We start from the raw sequence: 11,816 nt of genomic DNA, 5'->3' as shown, positions 1-11,816 counted from the left end.
CTTATTCCTTGATGATATTTGCACATGTTATTTGTGGTATAATACATTTTATATATGTGGAAGAGTTCCTCTGCTTTAGAATTGTTTGATATATGTTATACAGAACATTTTGAGTGGAGGTTTACAGTATATGTTATACAACACATCTAGAGTTGAGTATTTTTACAAATGTTCTGAACTATTCCCTTTACATCTGATCAAGAGTATTGCATGTTATGTACCTATTAGTGAGGAATAACATGCATACATGGTTATTACAGGTTACATTTTCAAATGCCAGCTCCTATTGCAAGCTCAATAACGAGCCATTCTCAGATCAAATTTTCTACCTGCTGCTCAGAAATTGACACTGGGAGGACTGCTGTGGATTGGTGTGAATGCACAAGGTAGGGGAGGACATCCAGACTGTGGAAAAGCTGTGACCTGATGGGATTTACATTGACTTCTCCCCTATGGTGCTGGAGAGGCAGGCAGATACCAGGCTGTTCTTCTTCCTGTAGTTCCTGCCCTGCTTCTATTTAGCTGAAGTTTAATTGACTTTGTGGGTAGACACCCTGTATAACTGTGTCCAGTGTTTTCTGACCCATAAATCCAGACCACTTGTAGTATAGTGGAAAAGTATCCTTCCTCAGAACACCACTCTGCCACACTTGTAATAAAGCATGTCTGTAAGTTTATTTGTAGAATGTCTGTGAGATAAACGATCACTGAGGTTTCATGCCATTCAGATGTAGATGGGTTTGAAGTGTTACACAGTTAAACATCTATTTTGGGGTTTGCTCACAGATCACTATATTCAGATTGAACTTTCAGTAATTGTCTCATGTTATTTTTTAACAAGTGCAGTATCTCATAATCTAAGAGCATTGCTCTGTCTACATGTCCTTCCTTTCATATTCTTGTGGGGAGAAGGTCTGGCAAGGTCTGCTTTCCTTGCCTGTGCCCAGTGTTTAGCTTTAGTAAAATATGGGCACAAATTGTGTATTGCAACTGTGCTTGATTGTCATATAGCAGCATGGATTTTATTATGATAAGTAGCATGGCTGATGCTACTACTGCAATTAATTTTCTTACATCCCCCACCACTTTTGGGGAGGTATTATCAAAACACTGCTTACAACAAACAAGCTTGAACAATATCTTCACATAAATCTCTTCATAGGCCGATCTCACTGCTACTCTTCCTAGCCAAGTTGGTATAAAAAATCCTCAACTGACACCTCAATGAATACCACAGTGAATACCAACAACTGAACACTACTCACCTGGTTTCTGACCCAACCACAGGATGGAATCTGCCCTCATTGCTGCCATGAATTACACCTGCATAATTCTGGACAGAGGAGACATGGCAGCTCTCATCTTCATGGACCACTCCACAGCATTTGACACAGTTTCCCACCCCATCCTCATCCAATACCTACATGACATTGGAATACAGGGATGCACACTCAAATGGATCTGCTCCTTTCTGACTCGGAAGACCGAAGGATCCTCTCAAAGTATAACACTCTTCAATGCATTCCCTCTGCTCTCACAATATCAATGTCCTCTCCTATCCCGACGAAATCATGATATTCAGACAAAGCAAATCACAGTGGGATCCACCTGGTGGCCAACAGAGCTAGGACAGACAATCAGCCCCAGAACCTGTGTCAAAATCCTTGGGAATATCATTGACAGCAGAATCAACATGACTGCCTAAGTCTTGACTTCCATACCCTGAAGATGTTGAGAAAGATCTTCAAATGGCTCCTAATCAGTACCCAAAAACCATAATGCAAGCCCTGTTTTCTAGCAAGCTGCACTACTGGACTACGGGAACACCCTCTATGCCAGGATCAACAGAAAACCCACTAGAACGCTGCAGACTATTTAGAACTCAGGTTGCAACAATGAATCCCAACCTCCAACACCACAGCTTTGGGCAGCTCCACTGGCTCCCCATTCACAAATGAGCACAATTCAAACTCCTCACCCACACTTACAAGGCACCTCATAGCACTGGGATTGCATACATCAACTATTGCATTTTCTTTCACAAACCTAGCTGTGAAGTTTCCTCCTACATCGTTACTAAAGCATGGAACAACCTGCCACCAGACATAAGAGCCTCCTTCTCGCTTCTTGAATTCCACAACATGCTGAAGACCTGGCTTTTTGATTATGTACCGAAGGTCCAGTAGTTGGAGGGACCACAAATGATAATGTGAGGAAATCAGATTTCAGTGATATATTTATCATTTGTGCATCACAAAGTAAAAGTGTCTTGATTTGTTTTGATCCTAGGAACATTTTTGTATCCATCACACTTCAGAATTACAAAACAAGTGTTTCAATTTTGCAAGTATTTACATTGTGCTGTGTGTTACAAAAAGAGCATCCTACAGCCTTTCCTTTCACACTTCCTATAGCTCAGCATGATGGTCTCATCATTTACATTAGTTTCTTACATTGACTGAAAAGTGAGGGAGCTTTGTAAAACCTTCAGCATGTAAAACAAATAAACAGCTATTGATCAGAAGACAGAGCCTGACATTTGATCTATGCCCATTCTCTTCTAAATTGTGTGAGTCCTATTTATAAAAAACTGCCTTGAGTTCAAACCTATATACTTTTAAGGCAAGTATGAACCAAGTTGCATTCATATAACATGTAGTCTTTGTTTTTGTTTGCTGTTTAAAGTATTGATTAAGCATTCAAAAATGTCAGCACAGTGACAATGAATGATCTGGATCTAAAAGACTATTACATATATAATTTTTTATTGTGGAGTGTTGCAATTTATTGCAGTCGACCTAATTTAAGGGGAAATCCTACATTGATAGAAAAGGAAAATAATCTCTCTTTCAATTTTGTTACACTGTAGGATGGTACAATTTACACAGGTGGAAGAGGATAATGGGGAAAGATAGGTATGATCTAGCGTGGATGGAGGCCTGTGTGAAATATGTGTGCATAAATGAATCATCCAAAATTGTCCATTATCTAAGAAAGAGGTTAATTTGACAGAACAATTAAGTTTAATAATCCGTAGGTCTGCTCTGTCACTCATACCTGGGAGTTGTGGTCATGAACTGTATTTACTGTTGGTTTGTTACATGATCATGAGTGAGTTATAGAAACCAAGTTAAACCCAGTTGAACGTTTTATCTTCAGACTTAGGGCCGGATTTTGATCTTGGAGGATTAGTTATGCCGTCAGAACAGTGACGGATATGCCATCAGCCAAAATAGAAATCTCATTAATTCCTATGGGATATATATTTTGGTGGACAGGATATTCGCCACTGTTGTGATGGGTTAACCTGTCTGCCGAGATCTAAATATGGCCCTTATTATCTGAAATGGAAATCCCAAATCTTCAGCAGGGTGAGGCAGCAGTCTGCAGCAGATGAGGGACACTGCGGTCACAGTGAAGCTGCGGTTGAAGGCTAATGCAAATTAGCCTCTAGAGGTTTTAGGCTGTGAAAAAGTAAGTTTCTAAAATTACCTTTTCTGTAATATCATTAAAAAGTGTGTCTTCACTAAGGCTTTAGGCTTTAAATGAATATTACAGAGAGAACAATAATGACATTTCTAGTCTTTTCCTAGCCAGACATTATTAAATTTAGTATTGCAGTATTTTCTGTGCACCTTCCAGCCTTGATAAAGTAGAAGGAGCTTTTTCAGAGCAGTGGCATGTAACCATAAAACTCTGCATGTCCTACTTTTAAGTACCATGCACCCTCCCTTATGGGCAGAAAGGCTGATGACTAATTATTCTTTAAAAGCAAAGTTTAGACCTCTCCAAAGGATTTCTATTGACATTTTGAATTGCAGTTTGAATGCTGCATTAATCAGACTTAAATGGTAGACCTGAAGACATGGTTTAAACCATTACTGTATTGGATGGCACAATAGGTTCTTTGACCCAATAGTGAAACTTAACGTACAGGCCCTGGATACATTTTGTTAATTTACAACAGATTTATAGGTAAATTATATATCCCAAAGTAGGATTTGTCAGTTTGATCAGGTTCAACGTTTTTGGTTTTCAGAAACAAACCACCTAAGTACGCGTTTGGTTAAAAATATATTATCCCCAGTAGACCCACAAGGATTGGGGGTTTTCTCCCAAGGTGTTGGGGAGGCAACATTTGTTTTTCTGTCCCTCGTCACCAGGATCATACTGACGTTGACAGACAGAGAAAAAAAAACGTTATGTATAATGTCCACCTAAATAGGACGGAGATTCTAATGCCTTTCCTCTGATAACTCAAAAACAACATTTGTGAGGCAAAAACTTTGCTTTGAAAATTATTGAAGTGTAATATATATATGTAGGTTTCTCAGATGGGTGCAAATGTGTGAAACAATTATAATATGCCTGATGCCTTCCTTCTGTACCATGCTTATAAAATTCCACAGAACACTTTATGGGCCCTTTTTGCTCATTTGTTTATAACAAATTTAACAAGTAAGCATACCAAATCGTGTCTCATTGGCACACTCTTCATAAGAATAATAACAGATACAACTGCTTCCCAGAACTCCAATGTAACCTAACAGGCAATTTGACATTATACAATATCTTGAAAACATGCCTGTAAAAAAGATTACATCACAAAGTCTATCTTAAAAACATTCTTTGGTTCTAATGTATACAAAATCAATCACTTTTTTTGTTGACCCCACTATAATACAATCATGCATAAAATAAATGAATTATATTTATTCATCCTACCTACTCCTAATGTTAGGATCTTCTGCTTCTCCTTCTTTTCAGGGCATCTTTGAACTCTTTGTTTTTAAGAGTGTAGATTATGGGGTTACAGATCGGAACCACTCCAGTATAGACTAAGAAGAAAGTTTTGCTCTCGCTCACTGAGTACATGGAGACTGGTCTGAAGTAGACAAACATGAGGGCTCCATAAAATAAAATAACCACTGTGAGGTGAGAGGCACAGGTGGAAAATGCCTTTTGTCTCTGTGTGGTAGTCTTAAGTTTTAGGATAGCTGAGATGATTTTAATGTACGAAGAAATAATTAAACTCCATGAAAATATTAACACTATTATGGCAAACATAAATGTCATTCTTTCAATGGTACGAGTGCTGGTGCAGGATAGCTTCAGTAGGGCGATGATGTCACAGAAGAAATGGTTAATTTCATGAGTCTTACAGAAGGAAAATGTTGATATAAGGGCAGTATGAAGTATTGGCACCAAAAAGCCAATGATCCAGGCTCCACTGGCCAATTGCAGACATACAGACCTATTCATAATCAGCATGTACTGTAAAGGTTTACAGATGGCTACATAACGATCATAAGACATGATGGTCAGCAGAAAGAATTCTATTGCAATCATGGCTATGAAAAAGTACACCTGCAGCAGGCATTCCAGAAGAGTGATGTCTGTTTTTGAGAGAAAGAAACTGGTCAGCATTTTCGGAAATGTGACAGAAGTGTAAGAGATGTCTACAAAAGACAGGTTTGTAAGGAAGAAATACATGGGAGTGTGGAGGTGTGAGTTTGAGTAAATAACAGATATAACAGTAAGATTACCTGAAATGGTCATAATGTATAAGAGGAGAAAGCCAATAAAAATGGGAACTTGCAAGTAGAGAAGATCAGAGAAGCCCACAAGAATAAATGTTGTCCAAAACGTTTGGTTCTCACTTTCCATCTAGAAAGAAAGATTACATCAAATTATACAGAATTCACAATCATCTGAAAGTGTATATATTTAAATATGGTTTGACTTTGGCATTATGCATCACAGTGTATTCCAAGCAAACAAATGAAGAATAAGAATAAACTGTAACTGTATTGCAGGGTTTTGTACATTTGCATATCAAAGTTCTATGTTTCATTTTAAACCTTGTAAATTTTGCAACAGTGCACAAATTTAAAAGAAAAATAGGGGAAATATTTCTCCTTCTTTGAGGGTGCCCGAAGAGGCATTCAGCACAGCAGCTGGAGTGCAGTTGTTCAAGAGCAGTGCTGCTTCAGGTCCCCCAAAACGGTCTCATTTTTGGAACCACATTTACACCCTTTCATATCATAGCTCTCCCCGGCAATGTTTCCATTCCATTTTGTGTTTTTTTACAACATTCTCAGGGCTCAACCCCACCCCATCCACCCCCAGAACTCCTGCCCTGTCCCCAACAATAGTAGAAAGGTGTGAGGGACAAGGAACTGCAGGATACCAAATTTGTGCTGGTTTATGCACAAGACAACTTTTTAATGGCGAAGTTAGAAGCGTCAAAATATGAACAAGAAACATGACACTAAAAAAACCAAGACAAATTATAAAAACAGATCTTTTTTACATGAAGTTATAGATATCAAAATGAAGGAACTCCATTACAGGCCTCCAGAGGTATAGATTGGGGCAGTATGGTTTAGCAAGAGAGTTGCCTTGCAGGGAAAGCAGTATCCAGTCCAGTTCCTGGCTCTCTGGTCAAACCACTGTATTCATCAATGGACTTACCCAAACTTCACTTTGAAGAGTCTCCTAGGTCTAGTAGACTCAGGTGCAATGTTTGGTTGTTATGGCTCAATTTCCCAGGCTGCGCTTCAGTGGTCAGTAGTAAAAAAGTAGTTGTGGCTACCAACATTTTCAAAGAGGCTCATTCAGCTAGTTTGGCCCTGGAGTTGCAACAGGAAGTCAGTCAAGTGACTCTTAGAGTTCACCTCTTATGTCTGGAGCTCAAGGATGACTTTTCCTTGAGCAGTGCACCACAGGCACAATCCTCTCTTTGCTAGCCCAAGAGCAGTAGGTTCAGTCCAGTCTTTGGTGTAGACTCCCTTTACCAGATCCAAGGAACAGCAGGGCAGTCCTTCATTTGTCCTCCCTCCAGTGCAGATGTGATCTGAGGTCCGGGTGCCACTTGTATGCCCAAAACATGCCCCGGGGTGTGGTGACAAATACCGGATTCCCTCCCGCAGGAAGGGGGCTTTTTGCAAAATGTGTCATTTAGCTATCCCAGAATGCAATATTCTTCCCACTCCTGAAATTGGCAGAATCTCAGTGTGCTAAGCTTGATAGCCCAACTAAGACATGAGGCTAGCGAAAGACTACACACCCACAGGAAAACTGGTTTGGCAACAATTTCTCCCTCTCTGTCCCCAACTCCAACCTCTCTACCAGAACAAAAGAACAGCTCTTCTCATGTATGTCTTCCATTTGCCATTTAATGGCGACTCCCCCTTGGAACCTCACCTTTTGTGCTCACCCTACGTGACTTCATTCCAAAGAGAATCAACACCTCTGCCAACGGCAGGTCTCCTTTGTCTCACTTTCTGGGAGTTATTTACACCTCTCTCCTCAGGTGAGCAGGCATCTATCTTTGGGCCAGCATCTGTGAATGGCCACTGGAAAGTTTAGGCAACAGAGTGACAACTTTCTAAATTTTCCTTTAGAAAGTGACAAAAATTTGACTTAGGCATCATGTTGGGATTAGTGTAGCAATTCTTTTGATACATTGCACTAAATTTAGTAGTCTCATTAAGAAGTTAGTACACTGAGTTGGCAGTATGTAAATCAGTACTCGTCCAATGGGCTAGTAGCCTTTCTACAGTAAAACCACCAATTTGGTGTTGTTACTGTTAGGACACATGTCCTAACTTTTAATATACCACAATCTGCCTTAGGGCTCGATAGGCCTACCTTAGGGGTGACTTATATACATTACAATGGAGATCTAGATGTTGTCATTAGTTTAAATAGCATAGTTGAGTTGGCAGTTTAAAACTGTTCCACCAGTCTAGGAGACATGTTTTGATTTAACACACTTAGGGTGCACAATATATGCTGCAACCCATGAGGTACACCTTAACGTAAAGGCCCTTGGTACCCTGGTACCATATACCAGGGACTTACAAGTAAATAAAGTATGTCAATTGGGTATAAGCCAAACAACCCTACGTCTTTGATTGTCGAAGTATTTGCACTGAGGTCTGGTTAGTTGGTTGCACTTTCAGAGTTGAAAAACCAGCAGCGTCAGTTTAAAACCTTGTGGGTGACCATGCACATCAAAGCATTTGCTTACACCTCCCAAGATCTTTGAAGTTCCCCAAGCGTTCGGTGGGACATATTATACTGGAAATGCCGCAGCCAACTTACGAATATTGGCAAAAAACATAATTGCTGGTTGGGGCCCCTATATCATGGCTGGGCAAGTGTTATTGCTGCAGAACAATCATATAATAGTAGAGGCCGCCTGGACAAATATAAACTAGTCTGCAATGCATTTTACATAACTATACTTTGATTAGGTTTCAGGATGAGGGGTGTTTCTGAGCTTTCTTCTTTTACCTGTCTCTTTTTGTGATAGAAAGTATGACATATATCTTCATAATTGTTTGTTCCAAATAATAGGAGATTTGATTACATTGCAAGGAACGGCCTTTGGAGTTAGGATATAGCGATTGGGACTTCAACTCTACAAAATAAAATGCAATATATAAATTGATTTAGACATTTATAGGAAGAATAAATTATACAATGTAAATTGTGTAGGAGGCTGTAGAAATATAGAAGATTATGCGTGTAATTTTCTTTTTTGTCTATCAGCCATTTTTCAATTTGATACTTTAAGTGATGGGATTCATGAGAGGACATTGCTTTTGGAGGTATGGAGCCACCAGACCATCTATGCTATGAGATTATTGAACTTTATGAGCTTTGAATTAGTTTGGAGAGAAATGTTTAAGATATTGCAGGCAACCATAAGACATGTCAAGGCAACCTAGGGAGGGGAGCGTAGATGATAGGGAGCTAGAGTAAGAACAATTAGGGTCTTCTAGGGAGTCAGACCTAGTCTTTACACCACTGTGCCCTATGTCAAGTGGATGCATAAAACAAGTTTGAACAAGAGATGCAGTCTCTCCTCAAAACCTTGATGAAGCTGAGCCAAAACAAGTCACAGCATGAGCTCAATTCGTATTGAACTTGACAAGAAAAGACAAGTCATTGTTCTCTCCCCAGGGCACAGACTGCAAGAACAAGCACAATTGTGCTACCTGTGGAAAGGAAAAACCCGACGGAAGTGGTAATTCTCCTTCCCTTAGAACCGAGGTGGGAATGGAAAGAAGGTTGAAGAATGGAGATGACTAGTTGAAAATAGCTTCACAGAGGCATTTGAGGTAGGACTTGGATCAAGCGGGCGAAAGAGTGGTACAGGGGATGATCAAACTGAAAGCAATGGCAAAAATGGAGAAATAACACCATGAACAAAATGAAGAAAGTGAATAACTAAATTGAGGCATTACAAATTAAATTCAGCAACCTAAAAAATAGGCAGAATGGGATAACATGTACATTTACAATGCCAGAGAAGAAATGGAAGGTACAGACATTATGAAATATATTAAACTTCAAGATCTTAAAGAGGAAGAGGAAGAACCAATTGCAAGGTCTTAAGGGACACCATAGCATCATTTTCCTATTATCAACAGAGGAAATGACTCATAAGTAAAGTCAGATGCAAGAGCTCTGGAAATTTCTTGAGAAACATGATCCTCCTCTAGCAGATTATAGTGTTGATCTCGCTAGCCACATGAAAAACATTTAAACCTGCTGTTAAGAAACTATCAAATAGAAACACTTGGCTCCATTGAGCAGTCTCTTGTTGCATACAATTTCAGGTTAATGAGTTGATTGATTTCACTGACCCACTGCTACATGAGTAAATGAAAGATGGGATGAAAGAGCTTTAGATTTACAGGAACAAGAGCATCAAATGTAAGTGAGCGCAGAGACACAGAGGAAAAACAAATTGAAGAAACAGAGGCATATCATTGAGGTGTGACAGTTCTTCACACAGAAAGGAAGAGTTAAGGCAGAAAGAAGAAAATGACCACCAAAGTTGCATTGAGTGAAGAATGGATATGAGCAGAGCACTAGGACTATTTACCTAAGACATCAACTAGGGGACAGACCTGCCAGGAGAGTTTCATTTGGTTCCAGATGTCACAGACAAGGAATTCATAGAATGAAAACCTGGATGCAGTGCCTCAGATTATGAGAGGGTCACACTACCTTTGGGATATGTGCTCAACATAGTGAGATAATGTTAAGTTTGCATTGATTACTGTTTAGTTGGGAGGTTTTTAGGGCCACAGGCAAACTGGTTTGTACAGGGCGGGGAGGGGGAAGAGGTCAAGTATTTGCAGAAGTACACCTGTCAAATTCAGGTTTTGAAGTGTAAAAAATCAGAAAGGATATAGGGACATTCGAGGTTCGAGTAGGAGATTAAACTTACAGGTGGCAAGAACTATGCCCATATATGCTAACATTGTGTGTAGGGGTTGTGTCAGTGTTAGACTCAAAGTAATCTATTTCTGGATTTACTAAGCCACACAAGCCTGATTTACGTGATTTTGCATGGCTTAGTGCTGCATTGTATTACTTTGCATCAGGGAGGCATTTAATGGATGGAGCATGGGTTTTCCTGTAAATCTGCCCATGGATTTTAATGCAAACCCACATTTACTAAAGTAGGTAAACCTAGATGTGCCAAAAATTGGTACACCGAATCGAGAGAGGAGTTCCTCCTTCCAGGGTAATCCAGAATCTTACCCCATGTTTTATTATCCTGTGGGTGTCCTAGATCTCTTTCCTACAACTGTTTAAGCTTAGACAGATGTGGATCATGTAGATTTGGTCACTAAAGGTATCCCACCTAGTGTGATGAAAGCTCGGCACTAAACTCTTGTGGCATCAACTGCTCAAGTGCTGGGAAGGAAGCAATTCCTGTTTGTTAAATAACCCTCACAAACTCTAGTAGTGTCATGCTTCATCGTCGGGTTCACCCTGACTCCTAAAAGTCAAGGTGGGCTCGACAATGTTAAAAATTCTCCTACGTCTCCAGGTATCCCTTTATTAGCGGAAAATGAATTAAAGGGGGGTCATCAGGAGGGAATGGTCATATGACCGTAATGTCATGCCAACATGTTTTAGACCTGCTGGATGGCCCACGTGGGTCCTGGGCTTTCTTTAGCGTGAATTGTGGTTCCCTCCCTGATTCTTCAGTTAGAATATTTCCCTATCTTTTTCTCCATGAAGAGTGCAGATAGCTGCACTCTCTTGGAATGGTAAATAGTATACTTATCTGCCATCCAGTAGTGTATTGTTTCAAATCTGCCCTATTCAGGAGTTTCTAATATTTCTCAAGGGGCTGCAGTTTTTGGGGTAGCCTTGTAGTCAAACTTTCTTCAAATGTCTTGCCCCACAGCCTCACCTACTAAGGTCCTGCATCTCCCAGCATTCGCTGCAAAATAAGTATACTATTTATCATTCCGCAAGACTCTTCATTGACAAAAAGATAGGGAAATAGCCTAACTGAAGAACCAGGGAGGGAAATACATTCATTAATGTAGTGCTGAATGTACAGCGTCCTGCATATGCCTTGTTTCTCTTGAAAATGTATATTTTCGTAGTTTTGAAGTGGAAGCTGTCACAGTAGGACAGCCTTCGCCAAGAACAGAATGTGTAGGATGTGCATTTGAAAGCATGAGAGAGAGAGATGTGGAATCTACTGTTTGGTCTCGAAGTTCAGTGTTATGAGCAGTGGTGCACAAATGTGCATTATGTTGTACATTGAGAGATGAAGTATTTGATGCTATAGGCAGTGGTGCACAAATGTGCATTGTGTTGTACATTGGCAAGTATTATTAAGTTCTTACTATTGGCTTTGACATGGCATCATGTCATCCTGAATTCTAACTCTGTCTTGTTGAGCTTTTCCGCTCGCACAGACAGGTTTGCAAATTGTTTAGGTTAATCACATTCAAGGATTGTTTTGTGAGAGATTGTTTAATGTACCCTGG

At 39.9% G+C, this 11,816-nt stretch overlaps 1 protein-coding gene across 1 annotated transcript; it reads right to left on the bottom strand.

Moving 5' to 3' along the window:
• Positions 1-4,737: 4,737 nt before the first annotated feature.
• On the bottom strand, positions 4,738-5,667 carry LOC146813230 (olfactory receptor 5G3-like). The gene has a single exon (XM_085615322.1). It carries the CDS (start codon positions 5,665-5,667, stop codon positions 4,738-4,740), a length of 930 nt encoding a protein of 309 aa, XP_085471448.1.
• Positions 5,668-11,816: the final 6,149 nt, after the last annotated feature.

Source organism: Triturus cristatus, chromosome 7 (genome assembly GCF_964204655.1).
Source record: "Triturus cristatus chromosome 7, aTriCri1.1, whole genome shotgun sequence".
Taxonomy (NCBI): domain Eukaryota; kingdom Metazoa; phylum Chordata; class Amphibia; order Caudata; family Salamandridae; genus Triturus; species Triturus cristatus.
The sequence above is the reverse complement of the archived record's forward strand: the minus strand, read 5'-3'. Positions and strand labels throughout refer to the sequence as shown.

What these genes read in the sequence shown, in the direction of transcription:
- LOC146813230 (XM_085615322.1), bottom strand. Translation starts at nt 5,667, where the DNA reads ATGGAAAGTGAGAACCAAACGTTTTGGACAACATTTATTCTTGTGGGC.